This window comes from Pholis gunnellus (genome assembly GCF_910591455.1).
Source record: "Pholis gunnellus genome assembly, chromosome: 14".
NCBI lineage: Eukaryota > Metazoa > Chordata > Actinopteri > Perciformes > Pholidae > Pholis > Pholis gunnellus.
In genome coordinates this window covers 4,375,288-4,393,980 of record NC_136541.1, presented here as the reverse complement: position 1 = coordinate 4,393,980, position 18,693 = coordinate 4,375,288, and the positions used below count along the sequence as shown (strand labels likewise).

General features: G+C 44.1%; 3 protein-coding genes across 3 annotated transcripts in view; all 3 read right to left on the bottom strand.

The window, feature by feature from the left end:
* cadm3 (cell adhesion molecule 3) overlaps positions 1-6,475 on the bottom strand; it is an 80,800-nt gene extending 74,325 nt beyond the window's left edge. The window contains exons 1-2 of the mRNA XM_079172703.1: positions 6,238-6,475; positions 4,469-4,626 (exon numbers count right to left, since the gene is read on the bottom strand). Of these exons, the coding sequence (XP_079028829.1) occupies positions 4,469-4,559 (91 nt within the window). The 5' untranslated portion in view covers positions 4,560-4,626; positions 6,238-6,475. The remainder of the gene's footprint in view (positions 1-4,468; positions 4,627-6,237) is intronic.
* A 3,721-nt stretch (positions 6,476-10,196) lies between these two features.
* sdhc (succinate dehydrogenase complex, subunit C, integral membrane protein) lies at positions 10,197-13,778 on the bottom strand. Its single transcript, XM_079172647.1, has 6 exons — positions 13,741-13,778; positions 12,730-12,789; positions 12,487-12,588; positions 11,831-11,892; positions 10,674-10,837; positions 10,197-10,433 (listed from the first exon to the last, which is right to left on the bottom strand). The coding sequence occupies exons 1-6, from the start codon at positions 13,755-13,757 to the stop codon at positions 10,326-10,328; spliced, it is 513 nt and encodes a 170-aa protein (XP_079028773.1). The 5' UTR covers positions 13,758-13,778; the 3' UTR covers positions 10,197-10,325.
* A 3,304-nt stretch (positions 13,779-17,082) lies between these two features.
* atp1a2a (ATPase Na+/K+ transporting subunit alpha 2a) overlaps positions 17,083-18,693 on the bottom strand; it is a 37,141-nt gene continuing 35,530 nt past the window's right edge. Inside the window, exon 24 of the mRNA XM_079173578.1 lies at positions 17,083-17,400. Coding sequence (XP_079029704.1) covers positions 17,372-17,400 — 29 coding nt within the window. The 3' untranslated portion in view covers positions 17,083-17,371. The remainder of the gene's footprint in view (positions 17,401-18,693) is intronic.

The following is an 18,693-nucleotide window of genomic DNA, read 5'->3' as shown; positions in this document are numbered from 1 at the left end:
AGAAATCTCAAGAGCACTTCTTGTCTTGCGGTTTCTAAATGACATTTGCTGTTATTATGATGCCAGCAGGTGAGATTGATCTGTTTTGGCGTAATCTCACTTTGCCTGAGTGGGCCAGGGTGGATGAGATCTGCCTCAGATTGATGAGGTCTAATGGGAGTCTTGTTTGGGCGCTCTTGATGCCTTTAAGATCCGATGATACCGGCGAGCCACTGCATTTTAATTCGGCTTAATTTAGCCACAAATTACTTATCAACACTTGTGCCTTGTTGAGCTGTGAGCTCTCGCTGCTTGTTGCTTACGCATGTGTAATGTTTCGGCGTGTCTGAGGAGCTATATGAAGATAACATGAAGACACAGCAATGTGCATAATGTGTGATGCAAATCCTCCCCGGGGCTCTGGTGCTCATGGTCGGATCTTTGCTGGGAGTTTAATCAATCAGCCACAGCGCCTTAATTAATCGGCATGATGAACAGGAGAAATAATTGGTTTTCTGCCAGATGTGAATCTGTTGCAAACTAATGCCAGCCAATCAGGATCTGATTTATAATCACAAAACTGATCTGGACGACAAAACACTTAAAGGATCAGAGAAGAATAAACACGCAAGACAATGGAAGTCATGTGGCGTTGGATTTAAAATGTAAGACAGTTGCTTCTACATATTGCACTGAGGAATTTGACGCCTAATTGGATCTATATAGTGTCACAATCATCATCAGCCTCATTGATTGAAAAGCATAGGATATGAATTCTGTCTTTTTCCTTTAAAAAAAACAAACACATTGCTTAGTAATAAACATGAGAATAATTAATTGGGCTCCTCCCCAGATGTTTCTGAATGAATCGGCAGAAAACTAATGAGTCGGTCTGTTTTCCATTGAAGCAGCGGATGTCATTAAGTGCAACCCCCACATTGACAATACTGATCTGCCACACTCCAATCAGACGAGGTAACCGGTGGCTGAAACAAATGGAAAAGCACTGGAGCCAGTAAATAGCCAGGGTCGAGATTGAAAACCACTGGTTTAGCCCGGTGCCAGTGGAGCCAAATGGAAAAATAGCTTAGGCCTCTTATTAATGTCACAGTGGCTAGGCGGTAATTCCCCGAGGCTCTGTGTACCTCGGCTTGTTAATGAGTCACCGCTTATCAGTCAGCCTTGTTAACAGGCAGAGGCCTCCAATCCAAACCGCCTACTGCCATTGTGTGTTAGCCGTACTGTGTATTAGCCAAGTGTTCTCCCATCTTGGCACACAGGAAGTCAACAGTAAACAACAGCAGCACACACAGGAAGTGGGCATGGAGCCAGCGAGAAAGAGCTGGTCCAGGGGGGAAAGGAGCCCATTTTGTGGCAGGATAAAGTGAACCGCTGGCAGAGGCAAACGCATGCGGAGCCCTCCCGCCTGTAAATCTTACCGCACTAACGATTGGTCCACGCTGCTCCCATCCAGTAATCCTCATTCATTATTGGCCTCAGCTGGAAGCACCGCGCTCACTCGTTCCGACCAGCAGAAGTCGCTGAGGTAAATAAACTATTAGGCGTGTTTTCTCGTCAACAATGCAACGATTTTCCTGGGGGTCTGGGATCAGGCTGCAGTGGAGTTGAGGGCCAGGTGGCTGATGGGAGGCCACAGCGAGCGCTGCCCTTCACCCTGTCTGCTAAAAGCGCTCAAGCCGACGGACCCGCCACACACCACAGCAGCCCCCCCCCCCCGAGGTAACTGGGTCAGCAGAACAGAACCAGGGCACAGCCGGCCAAATGCATGCCTAATCTGTGCCCTTCTGAGAGGCACTTTCCATCCGCAGCGCATGGCTGCACATCCAGCTGTGGAAATGGATATGTCAAATGGCGCGCAATTAGTGTCTCCCCGATTCGTTCACTCGCTCTAAGGAAGCCTGGTCACAGATAAATGCAGAGGAAAAAAGACAGAGTTAGGGCAGTCCTTTTCCCTGACTTTGACACACATCAAATGAAGATGGGTCAGTGGAAGTAGGAGAGCTGGGAGTCTAGGATTGGGTGGGAATTTAAGCATCCCGGCATGTAGCCTGTGGGTTGCTGTATGATAATCAATCCCATAACTCATGGGCGGAGCTCTTTTTCTCTCTTTCCCTCTTTGAACGATGACAGGGGACAAACAGCCTGCATGCTTTTCATTCAGCATGTACTCTGAGTACAGCAGTGACGGTCAGTCCTGCTCTCTGATTGCTCATCTGCTCCTGCATTGATTTGCTGAGCTAATCGTTTTTCCTCTGTGATACATAACATTGAATTATTTATGCTAAGTAGACCCTTCTGTTCCAGGGCCTCTTAGCATGGAGATCTCCATTATGACGGCATTATCTGACTACCCACCCCGCCCTACTTCATCTTCTACTTAACAGCCATTCAGACGAACCGGAGCAGATGAGAGCGATGGACTCTGCAGCTCACCACATTGCACACCGAGTCACCACCGTTTGCCACATTACTCACACGTCTGGAAGACAGTGAAGAGCCTGAAAAGTCTCCCTTCTTATTCTTATTAATGTTGCTAAGTAGCACAATAACTGTAATTTGAATTCTGATGGATTTCACTGCAGAAATGTTATTTTGTTTCAGTGTATTTAATATTAGTATTTAATTATGCCTTGATTGGAAAAATGTCTGACAAAAAGACCACAACGTAATGTTTTACAACATGCGCACCAAAACTCAAGTCAGCACTGCTTCCCTTTTACTCTCAATTGCACACTTTGACGTGTTTTCTCATCCCCGAAACACTGTCAGACGTCCCGGGCTTAATTACTTTCCTAGACTGACATGATAATGTAAAACAGCTCTTAGGTGAAACCAAAGCAGGAATTGGTCATGCATGGTCGGGCCTCCTGCTAGCACACCTTAATCAAATGTGACGCGGGTCTGAATGCGAGCCAAAATCGCTTTCGGACCCAAATAACGACCCGCCGCCTGGGTTTCAATGACGAGCTACACGGCCGGGGTCGACGAGAGATTGATATTTCATCATCAGCGCCCCAATCTGGAGATTGTTTGTGCTTTTCTCCTCTTCACAGCTTTCAGGGGCCTCGGCAGGCCCACCATTTGCATTTGCTTAGCAGTGACCTCATCCCGGCTTCTTGGCACAGCCCGATCGTTTCTCACTTTTTACTGCACTGACCACTGCGAGCTCACGCTGACTTCCCCACATTTCATATACTAACTTGCAGAAACACAAGTATGCATAATTCAACAGAAAGTAAAAAAAAACAGCTGAGTGGATAAACGAAGTGGAAGCACAGTAAATGCGGTGCGTGAGCTCGCATATCTGGGCGCATACACGTGTACGCTGTGCATGTGTCCATGCATGTGCATGCACCGTGCATTCAGATTTGACAAATTGTGTGGGAGCGCACAAGCGAATGCAAGGGGCTTCTGAAAATGTATACTGCAAATGCAAATCAGGTAACATCTATTAGCAGCCTTCCTGCCTGCTGTATCGTCTTAAAAGTTCTTTGCCAAACACTCTGCGCAAATAAAACCTCACTGTACTGAGAACATGCCAGCAGGATTCCACCTGAGTCAATCAATTTTCAATGGATTCAGGGACAACCGTGATGCGCTTCTTTTCCATCGGCACGATTTGCCCTCTAAAGGCTGTATTACCGGCAGCCAGACACTTGAGTGTTATGTAATTGGAAAAGCACATTGGACAGTGTATTCCTGTTCACGGTGCTCACAGCAGGGATGATATCATTACAAAGTGCTTCTCTCATCAAATCCTCTCTTACCATCCGCTTTCAAGCCGCACCCAGCTCATCAAATGTTGAGTTTCAGCCATGACGAGTGCCATGTGTCTCTGTGTGTTAAGAGTGTGTGTGTTAAGTGTGCACACTCCCGTGTTGCTATTTGAGAGCACAAGATTACTGCTCATCTCCAGGTTGCATGAACCTGTGAAACAGATTTAGTCCAAGCGCAGCATCAGATGATGAGCAGGTCAACATGAAAAGAAGAACTCTAGCGCGTGAGTGAGTGTGTGCCTGCTTTTGTACTTCCACACAAGTGACCGAAGATGTCACTGAGCGAGAAGAGAGGAGGAAGCCAGGGGGCAAGTGAGCTACTCCAGCAAGGACCTGTAGTACGCATGTGTGTGTGTGTGTGTGTGTGTGTGTGTGTGTGTGTGTGTGTGTGTGTGTGTGTGTGTAGTCCTGCACCCACGTGCAAGTCACACACATTCCTCAAAAACAACGGCAGAAATTCCACTGGGGTCCGGGGGAGGTGGTAGTGTCCCATGTGCTTATTAACGGCTGTCTGATTCCCTTGTCATAGTACAGGAAACAACGAAAAAAAACTCAAGTCAACAGATAAGGGGCACCACCGGAGACAGAAAGAGAGGGTCGGGGAGGTCAGGGGCCCCGGGGACGGACAGCCAGATATAGAGAATAGGAGGCTGTTGGTGGATAAAGAGGGAGAGAGAGAGAGAGGTGCTTACCATATATTATGTTGCTGTGAACCGCAGCTGCGAATAGTGCCGTCAATAGGCTGACACTCCATAACGCGGAAGGGGTTGATGGGAAGGCCATGGTCGGGCGCACAGATCCGCCTGGCTCACTGAATCCTCAGGAGGGCAGAGGAGCTCTGGATTGTCACCTGCAGCGGGAGAGCAGTGGAGAGAGATAAGGAAAACAAGCTGGGGCAGGCTGCCTGGCCATTAATTGCACGCCCTGCCATTGGTTGGCTGCCGCTGAATAAACGCTTGGCCCACCCGTTGCTCACGCGTTGCTCTATGGGTATTCATCGATCTGCTTGTGTCATACAGGGCGATTGAGAGAGACGGGGGGTGAGGGGAGGGCAGGCTGGCGATAGAGCCAAGAACAGCAGAGAGGATGCGATGGCGGTGGTGTGTAGGTGGTAATGAGGGGGAGAAGAAGAAGAAGAGGTGGAGGAGGAGGGGGTTGATATTACTGGGAATTTATTCATCCACTTTAACAAGCGGTGCGCATGTGGAGGGAAGGAAAACGAATGTTTGGACTGCCCATAACCGAGCTCCAAGTAATTCTCGCTAATTGGAAATAACGCAAAGCAACAATCCCCCAGTTGGTCGTGAAAAAAAAAAAACAGAGAAGAGGAAAATAAGAAAACACACACACACACACACACATACAACAGCAGCAGAAAGATGCACCTATCTCCCGCTGAGAATACACGGTGCGCTTTGCACAAGACTGAGCTGCTATTCTACACGTCTGTCCGTCTCCAGATACTCGTCCTCTCTCTCTCTCTCTCTGTCTATCTCTCTCTTTGTCAAACACATAATACGCTCTCTTGTTTTCTCTCACGCACAACCCTTAAAATAGCAGTGGCCTGCGCAGAGGTAAGCTCTCGGTCCATCTGCGAAACGCTCCCTCTTTGCCAACGCTGAGAGAGAACCGTGGCATGAGTGCTGCCTGCGGGACGGGCGGGCAGCTAGGGCGGGGATAGAGAGTGGGCTGGCGGGGGGGGGGCGAGAGGGGGGGGGCACTCGAGATGGGGATTGGGGAGGGGTAGGCTGTGTTTATTGTTGCTCCAGCCCTTCCTGTTGAGTGATGGCGAGAACTGAAAACAAAACTAGAACAAGTGCATCCATGGGAAATAACCCGGACACTCTGGGCGTGATTTAAAACAAGTTGGTGCGGCCGGCTCTTATTACGCGGCCGAGTAATAACAGTGACGGTGACTATAATAACAATAATAGCGGCTCGTGGTGGCCTGCATCGCTGCGACGGACCACCGGAGCGATGTTTCTCCGGTCACAGCTTGTTTTCCAACACCTTCTCCGCGCACTTGCAGAAATATCTGGGATGATATCTAGATACTCCGAAGGGCTTGGGAGAGGTGGCCGCTTCACACAGCGCGCGCAGTTGTGATGCTTTTTCTTATTTTTTTGCAGAGCGATAGAGCCAACAGAGCCGGGGGGAGAGGAGTCGGGTACAGCGCGAGCAGCCCGACAACAAAACGCATATTCAGAGTAAATTATAAAACACGGGGGGGGGATTATACAGCTCTCTCCCTGGGCAGGCATAACAGATTACACACACACACACACACACACAGCCACCTACCCAGAGTGCGCACACATACACATTCCTGGAGACGGAAAAGCGTCAGTCCTGACAGGTGTCTCCTGTCCGCCCTACACACTCCAGCCTAACCCTGGACAACAATATAAACTGCAAAGCAATGTATGGTAATAACCACACAGACACACATACAGACACACACCGTTATATTCCGCCTCCGGAGTCGGGTTTTGTTGTCGCTGGTCTCCAATAAAGGTCCCCAGCACGGTCCCTCCTTTGATGCGCAGCGGTCGCTTGTCCGGAGCTTTCTCTCAGTCTGTTTTTATCGACTTTTTTTGTATCTCCTCGCTCCTTCTCCTGACTCTTTGTTTTTCTTGCGTTTTTTCCTCCGCGCGCGCTCTCTTCCTCTCTCTTACACACACATTCACACACTCTCTCACTCTCTCTCTCTCTGTGTTTGTATCTCTGTCTCTCTCGCTCTCTCTCTCTCTCTCCACGGCTGCCGTTCACTGCAGCAAAAACAGTCTGTCTGAAAGACGAGAGGGAGGGGAGGGGACAAGGGAGGGAGGGAGGGAGGGAGGGGATTTTAATACGATTTGGCCCGTACCATCGGGATAACAGGGCCAGAGCAGGGGCCTACTGGCTGAGAGCAACATGAAGGAGGAGATGGATCAGATATAGTGTGAGAAATAACCATAATGCCGCTGTACACTCCACAGTGAGTCTAAACTGACCTTATCGTACTTTAATGGTATTTTATTATCTCCTGTGGTGGGACATTACTGTAGGATCCCCCGAATAGCTCTGCTCAATTTATCCAAAGGTTTGATACCGAGAAGGTCCAGTGGCCCTCCTAATTTGTAGCATAGGTTTAGGCCGATACTAAACTGAATCTACTGAAATGAAGCAGCAGAGGTCATCTCAAGTGGATTGTCACGGTTCTCATAGCCTGTAATGTTTCTTATCGTTGATATTATGGAGCTATTACCCCTATCTCACAGATAGGCCCATTGCTATTTCCCGCAGGCCTGATCATTTGCAATATGGTAATGTTATACCGAGTCCTTGGCCTGGCGGAGTTGTGGGACTTTCTCTGTGTCATTGTAACTTCACCATCTCCGTAGAATACTGTTGTCCATCTGTGAGTTAAACAGTGACTTTATTGGGACTTTTTTTTATTTATCTCTTATCACGTCAAAATTTGTATAATAGCCTCATGGCGTGTATACATAATAATGTTTATACCCTTGTAAATGGCCGGTTTTGCATACAGACTTTATCAATTTTAGTTCTGACCGTTTGGGAGTCAGGATCCAAGGGATGGAGGGAGGGGGGAGGGGGGAGGGGGGGGCTGTTCTGTTGCCAGAGAGGATTATGGATTAGTTTTACTGGTGGATTAGGTCTGTGTGTGGGGAGGCATGATGGGGTTAAACATGGATGGCGGCAGCCGCACGACAGCCCAATCAGTGGTGACACACTGAAACGGGGGGGGGGGGGGGGGGAGAAAATACAAAATAATACAAGCCATGGGGAGCCGGGAGGAGTTAGAGTCGGGGCGTTTGAGAGATCTTCAAGCAAGCAGCTGCTTTCCACACTGAAAAAAATAAGTAGGCCTAGTGCTGCTCTGGGCTTCCATGATTTGGGTAATGTATGTTTTTTTAATGCAGAAACTAGAGTCCACCTTCAGGGGCCCTTGAAAGGATTTCAGACAGGTCCCCAGTCCGATTTCACTCAATTAAAAACACAACAAAAACACATAATGACTATAGCAATCCTTATTCTCCACTTGTACATGCCACATTGTTGTTATAGTCTACACTTCAATACAAAATCTGCAGACAACCCCATTTTCTGGCCCTGTGAGTCATTTAATGTTCAAAGTGAAACGGAGTCGTTCAGTTTCTGAACCAAACGGGAGACGGAATGCGGCATCTGGCGTCATTAAACACTTGTTACGAGGACGGGGAAGGCGCTAAATGTTTTTGTTGTTGGCGCTGCATAAGAAAAGCTTTCGCTGTGGCTTCATTGAGTCAACAGCCCCAGGTCCCGAAACGCGTGTCCACTGACTTTCACACGACGAGGCGCTGTCTGGTCCTGCGGTGGCTGCGTGATGACCGTATATAAAGCCCGTATAGGCTGGTATGGAAGAGCGCGCGGGACTGCTACACCAGGCTTTTGGCCCGTTTGAAATCTGCATAATGAAGCGCTGACCTTTGCGCGCTGAAAAGGCTCGTCCATGTGAAAAACAAAAGAAAAACAAAAGAGACAAATTCGGTGTGCATTGGGCCTCTGCAGACATACACACATCTCAGACTGTCGGACTGAATATATCTATCCTATCAGGATCAGGAGCAGCCTTGTAAGAGACGTTGTAGCTGCAGAAGCAAGAAAACAACAGCTCTATATCGCTCATCCAAAAATACTTTTATCAACATCTCTGCCGGGACTCGAACCCGGAGCCTCTGGATTAGAAGTCCAGCGCGCTATTCCATTGCGCCACAGAGACTAAGCCACAATTTTTTTGATCAAAAGCGGGTTTATACTCCCCCTCCCAGCCCCGTGCATCATCCTCAGCATCCCTCAGCATCAGGACCGCAGCCCCGTGGATGGTAATTTGCCGCCCGGTAGGGGGTGCTGCCGCGGCGTAACCATTAGTCTCTCATGCCTCATAGAGGAAGGGGAGCGCCTGCTGTCTATCCCCCATCGCTTAGACACGGGTTATCTCGTCAAAACATCATAAGGGTGATATTATCAGTGCAAAACCAAACGATGGAACATCTTACATTGTGAATGCATCAATAAGTACGAGGCAAAGCGCTCCCTCCTTGCAGGGAACAGGCCTTGTTTTTTACCTCAGCTACTGTTTTACACTTACAAATAAAATATGTCTAGGGTTTGGTGTGAGCAGACTGTAAGCAAGTCTAATCAAGTCTTAAAACCCTGCAGAGTTGGAGCAATTTCCCTGTCCATCACAATAGAAAATTACAGTCCAATGGATCTCTAGCTCAGATGGAAATGTGGCTATAATATGGATTAGACACAATGTTGGGAATCACGAGAAGCCAAATTCACTGCAATCAGACAAAAAGTCACAAACAGAGAGACATTTTGCAAGTGTTGTTTTTGCACTGCCAATTACGCGGAGCTGGCAACCGTTAAATGTGGAGTTGTTGGTCCATTATCAGAGCTGATATGGCTCTGAGGAGAATATAACACCTGCTATAAATAAAAAAGCTTTAAATTAACTTGTATTTTATAAACACTGACAGTTATTGTTTATACAGTATAGTGTGCAGAGTGCTCTATAAGCGATGTGTTTTGATCACACGTGTGGCTCACAAAAAAATACATAGAACAAAATGTAATTTTGTCGACAAGTTGACAACCATTTCCCCCATTTGAGCCACCGGTAACAAATCGATAAACGGATTTTGCTGAAGCTAACCAGACCAAGTGGTCGCGTTGTTTCTCCGTGTGCGTTTACCTCCAACGAGCCGGTACGAAGCAGTATGGGTGCATCCTCCTCCCAAGAACATTTACAGTTGCTTTTTTTCCCCATGTGCACTTGGCACTGTACCCTACATAAATGGAGTTGGATCTGACATTACATCACTGCTTGCTTTTATTCACACTGCAGGACAAAAGCTGTTCAGGTGCAGTGTAGCTTCTGTGTGGCTCAGTAGGAGGTAAGGCCTGAGGCAGGCACACAAGGCTTCCACCACTGGGCTGCCTCTCCACATTTCAGCCCCTCTCTTTTTCCTGATGTTAAAAAATGTATTGGAGCAGCTGCGGCCGTGGAGAAGGTAGAATATGAATGACAGCCCACAGTAAACAGCCGCTCTACACGCACACAGACGCACATTCTGGTACACAGAGACGGCCGACAGGCGAGTGACTGAGCACTGAGGGCAAAGGAAGGTGATTAAAGACTCTGACGTCACAGCTCCATTAGATAAGTTACGTAAGGACATAACATGTAGGACACGTCTAATTTTGGACGCCGGTTGTTGTTCACACACCGAGAACAAGCGTGAAATAAACTGGGTCACATTTGCATGCATTTTGCACTCTTGCCGCACTTAATGACCCCAAAGCCTGTCAGAGTTTAATTAATTCCAAGGGACAAAACACCACAACACATTTACCGCATACAGTATAATATAATCCTTTATTTAATACTTTGATGAAACAGTGCCTGCAGTAGGCAACGCCATATACACAAAACTCCCACAGTGAATGCAAGTCCACGTTCCCTTCGACTCCCTCCCCTCCCCTCCTCTCCTCGTCTGCTCAGAGGAAGAAAGCCACGGCTACAGAAGTGATGATGGACAGACCGATGACTGTGTAGCCAGTGCGGTACACCTCTGGGATTCTGAAGCCCTTGCCAAGGTCCCAAAACTGATTTAAATAAACAAAGAGGACAAAATGAAAGAGAAGAACATTTAGCACAAGAAACACCACCATCTTATGAATCCTCTATGAAAACCAGTAAAACGAGCAAAGATTAATCTGATGAATCCAGACACTACATCAGATATGGTCATGACAAACATAGTACCAAAGGATCTAAAATACATTAGGCAAAAAAAAATGACAAACATTCGCTATAACTAACTAAATCAAATGATAAAGTCTTACCAGGTGGCGGATGCCGTTAAAGGTGTGGAAAGACACGGGGAAGGTGAGGCCGATTTTGGCCAACCCAATGAGATAGGGGCCGACGGAGAGCGAGTGGATCAAGTCCAGGTAGTAGGGGTAGTTTTCCGGTAATACCAGCGCCGCCAAGGCAACGGCTGAGATAGCTAGACACAGACAGAAGTGATGAGCTTGGACAAGGTGTGGATGTGAATGTGAATGGGTGTTGCGCATGCAAGCCTTTTTAAAAAGGAAAACAATAAGTGAGAAATACAACATAAGCCAAGGACAAACTTCTTACTGACGTTTATTTCTTTGCTGGCTTAGTCCCCACCCCACCAGTCAGTTTTAAACATCTGACTGTCTCCGTTATGCTGACTAAATTAAATGAAGGCCAAATGGTTCTGTATCAAACGGGCTCCTCAGCCGCTGCCTAAATGGTTTTGTCTGAGCTTTTCTTTCTGAGCGCTCCGGGTGATTAAAGGCAACGCGGCGGAGGAGACGCTCCTCGTTGAAACGCACAGCAGGTGTAACATCAACGTAAACACAAAAATCAAACCTCCATTGCATTTTGTTTAAATGAATTTTTAATTCAAAATGCAAAAAATTGCTTTGAAAGGCAGGTTGTCTAAACAATAACGAGGGATTGCCAAAAAAATGTGTTAATTTACCAGCCTCTTTGCAAGGAAGCCAGAGAGTGGATTTCAGTGATAATCCACTTTGATAGAAAGACAGGACATAGTAAAACATCCATCAAAGACATTCATCAAGGTCAGAAGCACTGATGAACGATGCCACAACCGTTACACCGGGCAAATGAATGAAAGCTGTTCGCAGTCCAGCATCAGACATGATTTTAAGGTTGAATTGTATTGAACATCCTCTGTTTGTAAACGCTCTTAGCGGAAATCAATAGTGATGGACTAAAACGCCCTGGAGGGATTTTCAGGGTCAATCACAAGCTGACAGAGGCAGTAGCTTCACCTAGATAACAATAACATAAAAGACCACACATAGTATCATCATGCAGGTTTTGGTTTATTTGTTTAATGTGGAAAAATGTGGGTATTTTAAGAATGAATATAACTACAGAAGGAACAATATTTAGAAGCATATCTATAAATTTAGTCAGGATGACGATGAAAAAAATGATGCGTTACCTCCACTGAGCCCCACTCCAGTTCCTCTGAATGTGATGGACATCATCATGGGGACGGACCACCTGAAGCACAAAGAAAAGGCCACACATTTACTATGATGGCAGATGTATGTGGTTGAAACACACTCACAGCACAAGTCAAAGCATTGAGCCTTCACTCACTTTTGCTTGAATTTTTAAAACCGTTTTATTTCAGGTTAGGCTGAAGCTGCCAAGTTGCATCACTGCAACAGAGTACAGAAAGGAAAAAAGGACTCTGGGATGTTTTTTTTAGCTGCAGGCAACAATTTTACTCAAAGTGGTCGAGACTCACAAAGAAAAAAAAAAGCAAGCCATGGGGAGGTATTATTAATATTACAAATGATACGCTGTTATCCATAGTAATTTAAAACAGGTGAAAGAGTATGATTTAAATCACTAGATCAGAGAACCAACCAATAGTTTGTGCGCCGACATAGATTAGCCATAAGAATGATACAAAATTGAGCCGGGAAAGTTAACTAGTGTCAGATTAAAAAGGCACATACGGAATAAAAATGTTTTCTTGACTCCAGGTTTAAGGATAATAACCACCCGACAGTATATTTTCTAGTTTCTTTGAAAAAAAATACGCAGAAATGATTCAACATAAACGGAGGCGTGGCATAGAGTACGTACTGGTAAATGGTGAGATGAGGAGACATGGGTCTGCTTAATTTGGCATTTTTGGCCCAGAACTTGTTCATCTCTTCCTTAGCTGTGGTTCCCATTGGAGCAGCACTGTAGACAGAACAAATACTTTGAGTACATGAGAACAATTTATAGTAAGATTTAAAATACATCTGTACCATTACTATGAGCAGTAGTATTTATGTGAACCACGTTCTCTGTTTCTCTCTCTCACACACTCACACAACTTACTGTCTGAAGAAGACACTGTAGTGTGGTCTGGAGAGACAGACACCCTGACGGGCCAACGTCCTAAACACAAGAAGCAAGTGTTAAAAATAACTATCAGGATATTTGTGTCTGCAGTCAAATAGAAGAAGCATACAAACATACAGTATCGATATCAATTTACCTGGGGCAATTGTAATAGTAGGAATGCTCCAAACTATTTCAGTAACTAATTACATCTATTAAACTATACTGAAAATATTACAAATAACAGTAAAATCAACATTACAGAACCAATTATAAAGTGGTATATCTGACAGCATGATTTCTGGAACACCCTTTTAATTACTTGTATTATGCAGCCCTAAACTGAGACTAGAACAATTCGAACTACAGTTTTGTGGCTTTCAGGCAAACCCAAGTCAATCTGATCGAGGAGAAGACTACGAGATGAGGAATGTGCCTGTTTAACTATGCTCTCTATCGTGAGAAAGAAGGAATGAGCTAGCTTATAATCACAGTGATAAACACTGGCTTCACACGCCCGAGAGGCGCTTTGATCACTTGAAGTGTCGACCAACATTTGACTCTCACGTTACTTTGTTATTACACCGTTGTTAAAGGCACAGAGGAGTAGCAATGTAGCTAGCTATTCGGTCAGTTAGTTAGCTAACCCCAAGCTAAACCAGAACAAACTCTCCGGTTAGGAAGCTTACGGACATTCAACAACTATTTGAAGGCTAAAGGCAGCAAATGACACCTTTTACGTCCGTCATTAATCATACTAAGAGCCAAAGTCCACTCTTTGCTAGCTTTCAAATGCTCGAGAAACAGCTAACGCTAGTGTTGGGCGGCTAGCTAAACGCCAGCTAGCGCTGAGTTTCACCATATTTACGTTGAATAAAAAATAATAAACAAACTAAACAATGTTACACTCGAGCGTGTCTTCCTCAGCTTTGACATGGTAACTCAGAAAAACGAGACAAAACTACTTTCCCCGAGCCCAAAACATTAGGGAAGCACAGACGTACTGACCTTAGGAGGAGCGCCATGTTTGACAAGAAGTGAACGGAAGTGACGTATCCGGATGTTGTTGTTCCTCTAAAGTTATCTGAAACCTTCTATGGGTGTTTTTTAAGGTCACACTTGGTCAGAGTGAGCTGAGGACGAACACAAACACCTTTCTTCTCATTCGCATTTATAAACTTCTTATATCAGTTCAAAAATCTCTCCCCTTTCCAGCTGCAATAGATAAACAAATATAGCTGAATTAAAGATAAACAAATACTACATTTAAGTTTTAATAAAATAACTCTCTGCTTAAAACAACTATTTTAATTACTATTATGATTATTATTAATAATGATCATGTTATTATTGCTGTAGATGAGTTTAGAGCTGAAACTTTTAGCCTTGTTGATTCATCCGTTAATTGATCAGCAAACATTTAAAGCTTTAGTATTTTGACAATAGAATAATCATTGACCTCATATTTATAGCAACATTTTCACACATTCTCTGGTTGTGAGGATTTTCTGTTTTCCTTTGTCCAATGGGATAGACCAAACAATTAATACAAAATAAATAAGCACATTTATCAATAATGAAAATATTTGAGTTCATTTGAATAGTGTATTAAAACAACACAACCCCATAAAACATTCAAAACTGCACCTGTGAAGTTACTGTTATATCATCTATTTTGTTTATATTGCAATTGCTTTTATTGTTTCTGTTTTTACCATGTACAGTGTCTTTGAGTACCTTTTAAAGCGCTATACAAATAAAATGTATATCATTATTATTATTATTTGTATATCTCAAAAGAAAATCTTTAGATGACAAAAAATTAAATTCAACCCAACTCAAAGATGGACTACCAATTTTATTATTCACGCCATGCACGCAACAATAAAATGGTTGATGTAAACATAGGAAAACATGCAGCAACACCCATTTACACTGTCAGGGAAAATAAATGTATAATTATTTAAAGGAGCCACACACACAATCAGACATCTACACACACTCATCCAGATATTAGGTAGTGGGGTTAATGATGCCCAGAAGCAGCACTCGACTGGTTCCCAATGGCCTGGTCCCATATTAATGTTGCATAAAGTATAATATAAGAGACCACGTAGGACTTAAATTAGACAAGGTTGGTTACATGAGAGTTAAAACCCCTCGAACATTTTTTTAGAATAGTTTTGACATTGCTTCTGAAACGCTCCGCTGCCTGCCGATTTTTTATTGTTGCCGATTTTGACAGTATAAGGTAACGAGTGTCCAGTGAATAGAAGACACAAGGACATACATAATGGATGATGGGATCAGGAAAATATGAGCGCAGGCAGAGCCTGACTGATACTGAGGGGGGCACCAGTATTCATTTTAAAATAATGATAAATTGGACGATTGTTTTACATAAATGCATAACATTTTGGATGTGGGTGTTAAAGAATTATGTAGGCTTTTTACACTTGAACAATACAAGTGTCAGTTCTCTCTGGTGAACTATGTAATGGCAACACAGTTTCTAAAGTACCTCAGTCATATCTTTGGTATTTTCTCGTTACTGTACTTATTAGCTGGCATATACACTGATACTGTATGATTGCCTTTGCCGATTTTCCTGTTTTTTGGTGTGGCCCTGTGTATCATTCACTGATAAAGTTACATGCAAGATACCATTAACCGTTCCATACTCATCACACACCTCAAATCCCCCCTTGGTATTACTGGCACTGCCCTCTCTTGGTTCCAGTCCCACCTCTCTGACAGACATCAGTTCATCTCAAACAACTTTAAATCAACCATAGTTCCTGTCTCCCATGGTGTTCCCCAGGGTTCTGTGTTCGGTCCCCTTCTCTTCATCCTCTCCATAAGTCATTCCCAAAGACTGGGTCGTGTCCCACAGTTGGGTCGCAGGAGATTTTATTATGGTCGCCAAATACATTTTCAGAATTTCTTGCATAGTCGTTTATTTAAAACTGCAGTACACCTGGTAGTTGTAGCCTACTTATAAGGCTGGTGTACATTCTGTATGATGACAGGAAATGAAAATAATGAAATAGCCTGTCAACTCCATCAAAATGCATTAATTTAGTCTCATTTATATATTATTTAACAGGTGGAAATGGAGGCAAAGATGGTCAGGAACAAATGTTCTCTACTCATGTTTCATTGAAACCATTCATATTGTGAATTAGGTGGCCAAATCCTCTGCCACCAAAGCCTCCAGTTTCACTGATGATTCTCAACTCTTCCTCTCCTCTGAGAGCATCACTGCTGCAACTCACTACACCCTCACCGCTTACCTAATAGATGTTAAAACATGGACGCAAAGAAACGTTCTGAAACCCCAAAATCCCATTGGCCCAGACTCCCTTACCCGCCTCACCTTGGTTATTTACACTCAATATTGATGGCTCCATCGTCACCCCTTTCACCCAAAAACGCAACCGTGAAGTCATCTATGACCCCACCCTTTGGTTCCTGCACCATGTCAACCACATCACCAAAACAGCTTTCTTTCACACCGTAACATTGCCCGTCTACGACCCTCACCGTCACTTACTGCTGCAGAAACACTCACTCACACATTTGTAACATCCAGGCTTGACTGCTGCAACAGTATCTTCTATAGTACCAAAAACAATGTACTTCATAAACTCCAGTATGCAGAGAGTTTTTGCCGCCCGCCTACTGACCAGTACCCACTCGAGTGATCACATCACCCCATCAGTCCTCCATGACCTCCACTGTCTCACAGTTAAAGGATAAACTTCAAGATTCTACTCACCACCTACAAGGCCCCTCAACAACCTACTCCCTACCTCTCCGAGCTCCTCCACCAGCCTGCCCCCTTCCGATGCCTGAGGCCTGCTGATGCCAACCTCCTGCAAGTCTTTAGGACCAAGCACCTCACCTGGGGTTGCAGGGTGTTTCAGACGTCCCCCCCCCCCCCCCCCCACCCCCCTCATTACCAAACCACATAAAAAATGCACTCACATTATCATCGTTCAAAGAAGGCTCTCAAAACCCACCTTTCCCACTTCTTAAGAGGTGCTTGCTTAATTACCTCATTTTAGTTTCATTTTATTGTCATCTTTTGAGTTTTACTGCATGTTTTTTTTTCCTTCATTTTTATTATTTTATTCTACAGTGAAGCGTTTTTGACAACTTTGAAAAGTGCAATATAAATCTGATGTGTCATTCAAATCATTATTAAAGGCAGATCTAGTGGTTTGGAAAACGTTACAGTTATTCATGTGGCATCCTACATATTAGAATTGATGTTTAATATCTTCTCCCAAACAGGATGACCGCAAAATCACAGAATAACAAAACGATGGCCAGGAATATTTTGGAATAGATTTTATTTGGTACATCTCATGAGCGACATTTGGTGTTCTTCTGTAGCCTTTGGTAACAGTTTATCTAAGGCACATGCTGTAGGTGTCAACTCAAAGCACAATCAAAAGCCTATTTTCAGCAGTATTGTTTCTTATGATAATCAGATTTGTGAACTGATCCATGCAATATTACAACTGACACAGACACACAAACACAGTTCTACCCCCACAAGCACGCACAATATCTCATGTATGCATACGCACACACTCTCACAGACACGCAAACTCAAATCGACATTTTCTGAATGTTAATAATATGTCTCCTGCTCCACCCAACCTGGAAGAGAGAGAGAGAGAGAGAGAGAGAGAGAACGTGTCAGAGACCAAAATGACAGGCGAGCAGTTTTCATAATAACCTTCCGTATCGCTCTATTTGTATTCATCTCGTTGTCTTTGTCTCTGTACATTTCCAAATGAATCCCCTTATAACTCTAAGAGTCTGATCAGCAGCCCGTGACACAGAGATTAACAGAAATGATTAGCTGTCACGATAAATTGTATTTGTCTCACAATGTCTTGGCCCCCATCAGCCGAAACACCGTGGCAGTGAACAGATTTGGAGCTGTTGAAGTGTGTCCATATCATGTGTAGGATCTTTTTGGGCATATCTCAAGAGCCTTCATCAGCCTGCTTTAATTTCCTTTCTCATCATTCTCTACTGTTTCTCTTGCTGTTGGACAGGTATAATCTCTTTGCTGGTGCAAGTTTAACACACGTTCACAGAGTTGTCTGAGTCCATTAAGATTGCTGCCTACATGTTGTATTTCACCTGCTGCTACGGGTTGCTATTTTTACCTAAAGGCAAGAATGAGAATCACTAAACGTTTTTGCAATAATCTATGATCATATTGCTTGACTGCTTCCGTCAACAAAATTAGAAGTGGCTTGCATTTTTCACCCGTCTGTTCATTAGCAAGATATATTTTTAAAAAAAGGGTTAAGGACTTTGGTTTAAATCCAGTGCCGATGCAGCCTTTGGCCCAAGAATCAGATCACATTAGATTTCAGTCATGTGTGATTTTCACCACTGAATGTTGTCTTGTTTATTTGCCGTGATTTTATGCTTCATTTGTTAAACTGAATTCCTGAGCAAAGTGCCAGACAGCAGTGCATTTACATGCTATGTTGTCAGGAATCAGACCTGGAAGACAAACAGTAATCAGTCAAGTGTTACGGAGGCTGCAGCTTTGAGAGCCGGAGAATTGTTCAGCATTGATTGGCTTGCTGGAAGCCTGATAGTGTTCAGCTGCATTGGTTTAAGCTAGGGGTTAATAATACGTTTTAAATGAAAAATATTACAGTTACTGCTTTATAATACATGCACAAAAATGACAATAGCCACATTTGAAACTGCCAGAAAAAACTATGCAAATTGCAAAATTTGCATAGTGTACTTTGTCTAAAAAAATAAATAAAATGAAAGAGATGTTGATATGACAGCTGGCCAACATGGTTGAAAACCCATGTTTTTAAATCCATGTTTTCAGCATTACATCAAAGCTCACATTGTCATCAATAATCATCCATAATTACTGCCAACATTGTTTTGTAAAATTGCTACCTGTACTTT

Excerpts from the sequence above, each read along its gene's own strand:
- sdhc (XM_079172647.1), bottom strand. Across the intron at positions 12,589-12,729 it reads TACAGTGTCTTCTTCAGACA|TGCTGCTCCAATGGGAACCA; the intron begins GTAAGTTGTGTG and ends TTCTGTCTACAG. Across the intron at positions 10,838-11,830 it reads TGGAGTGGGGCTCAGTGGAG|CTATCTCAGCCGTTGCCTTG; the intron begins GTAACGCATCAT and ends GTCTGTGTCTAG.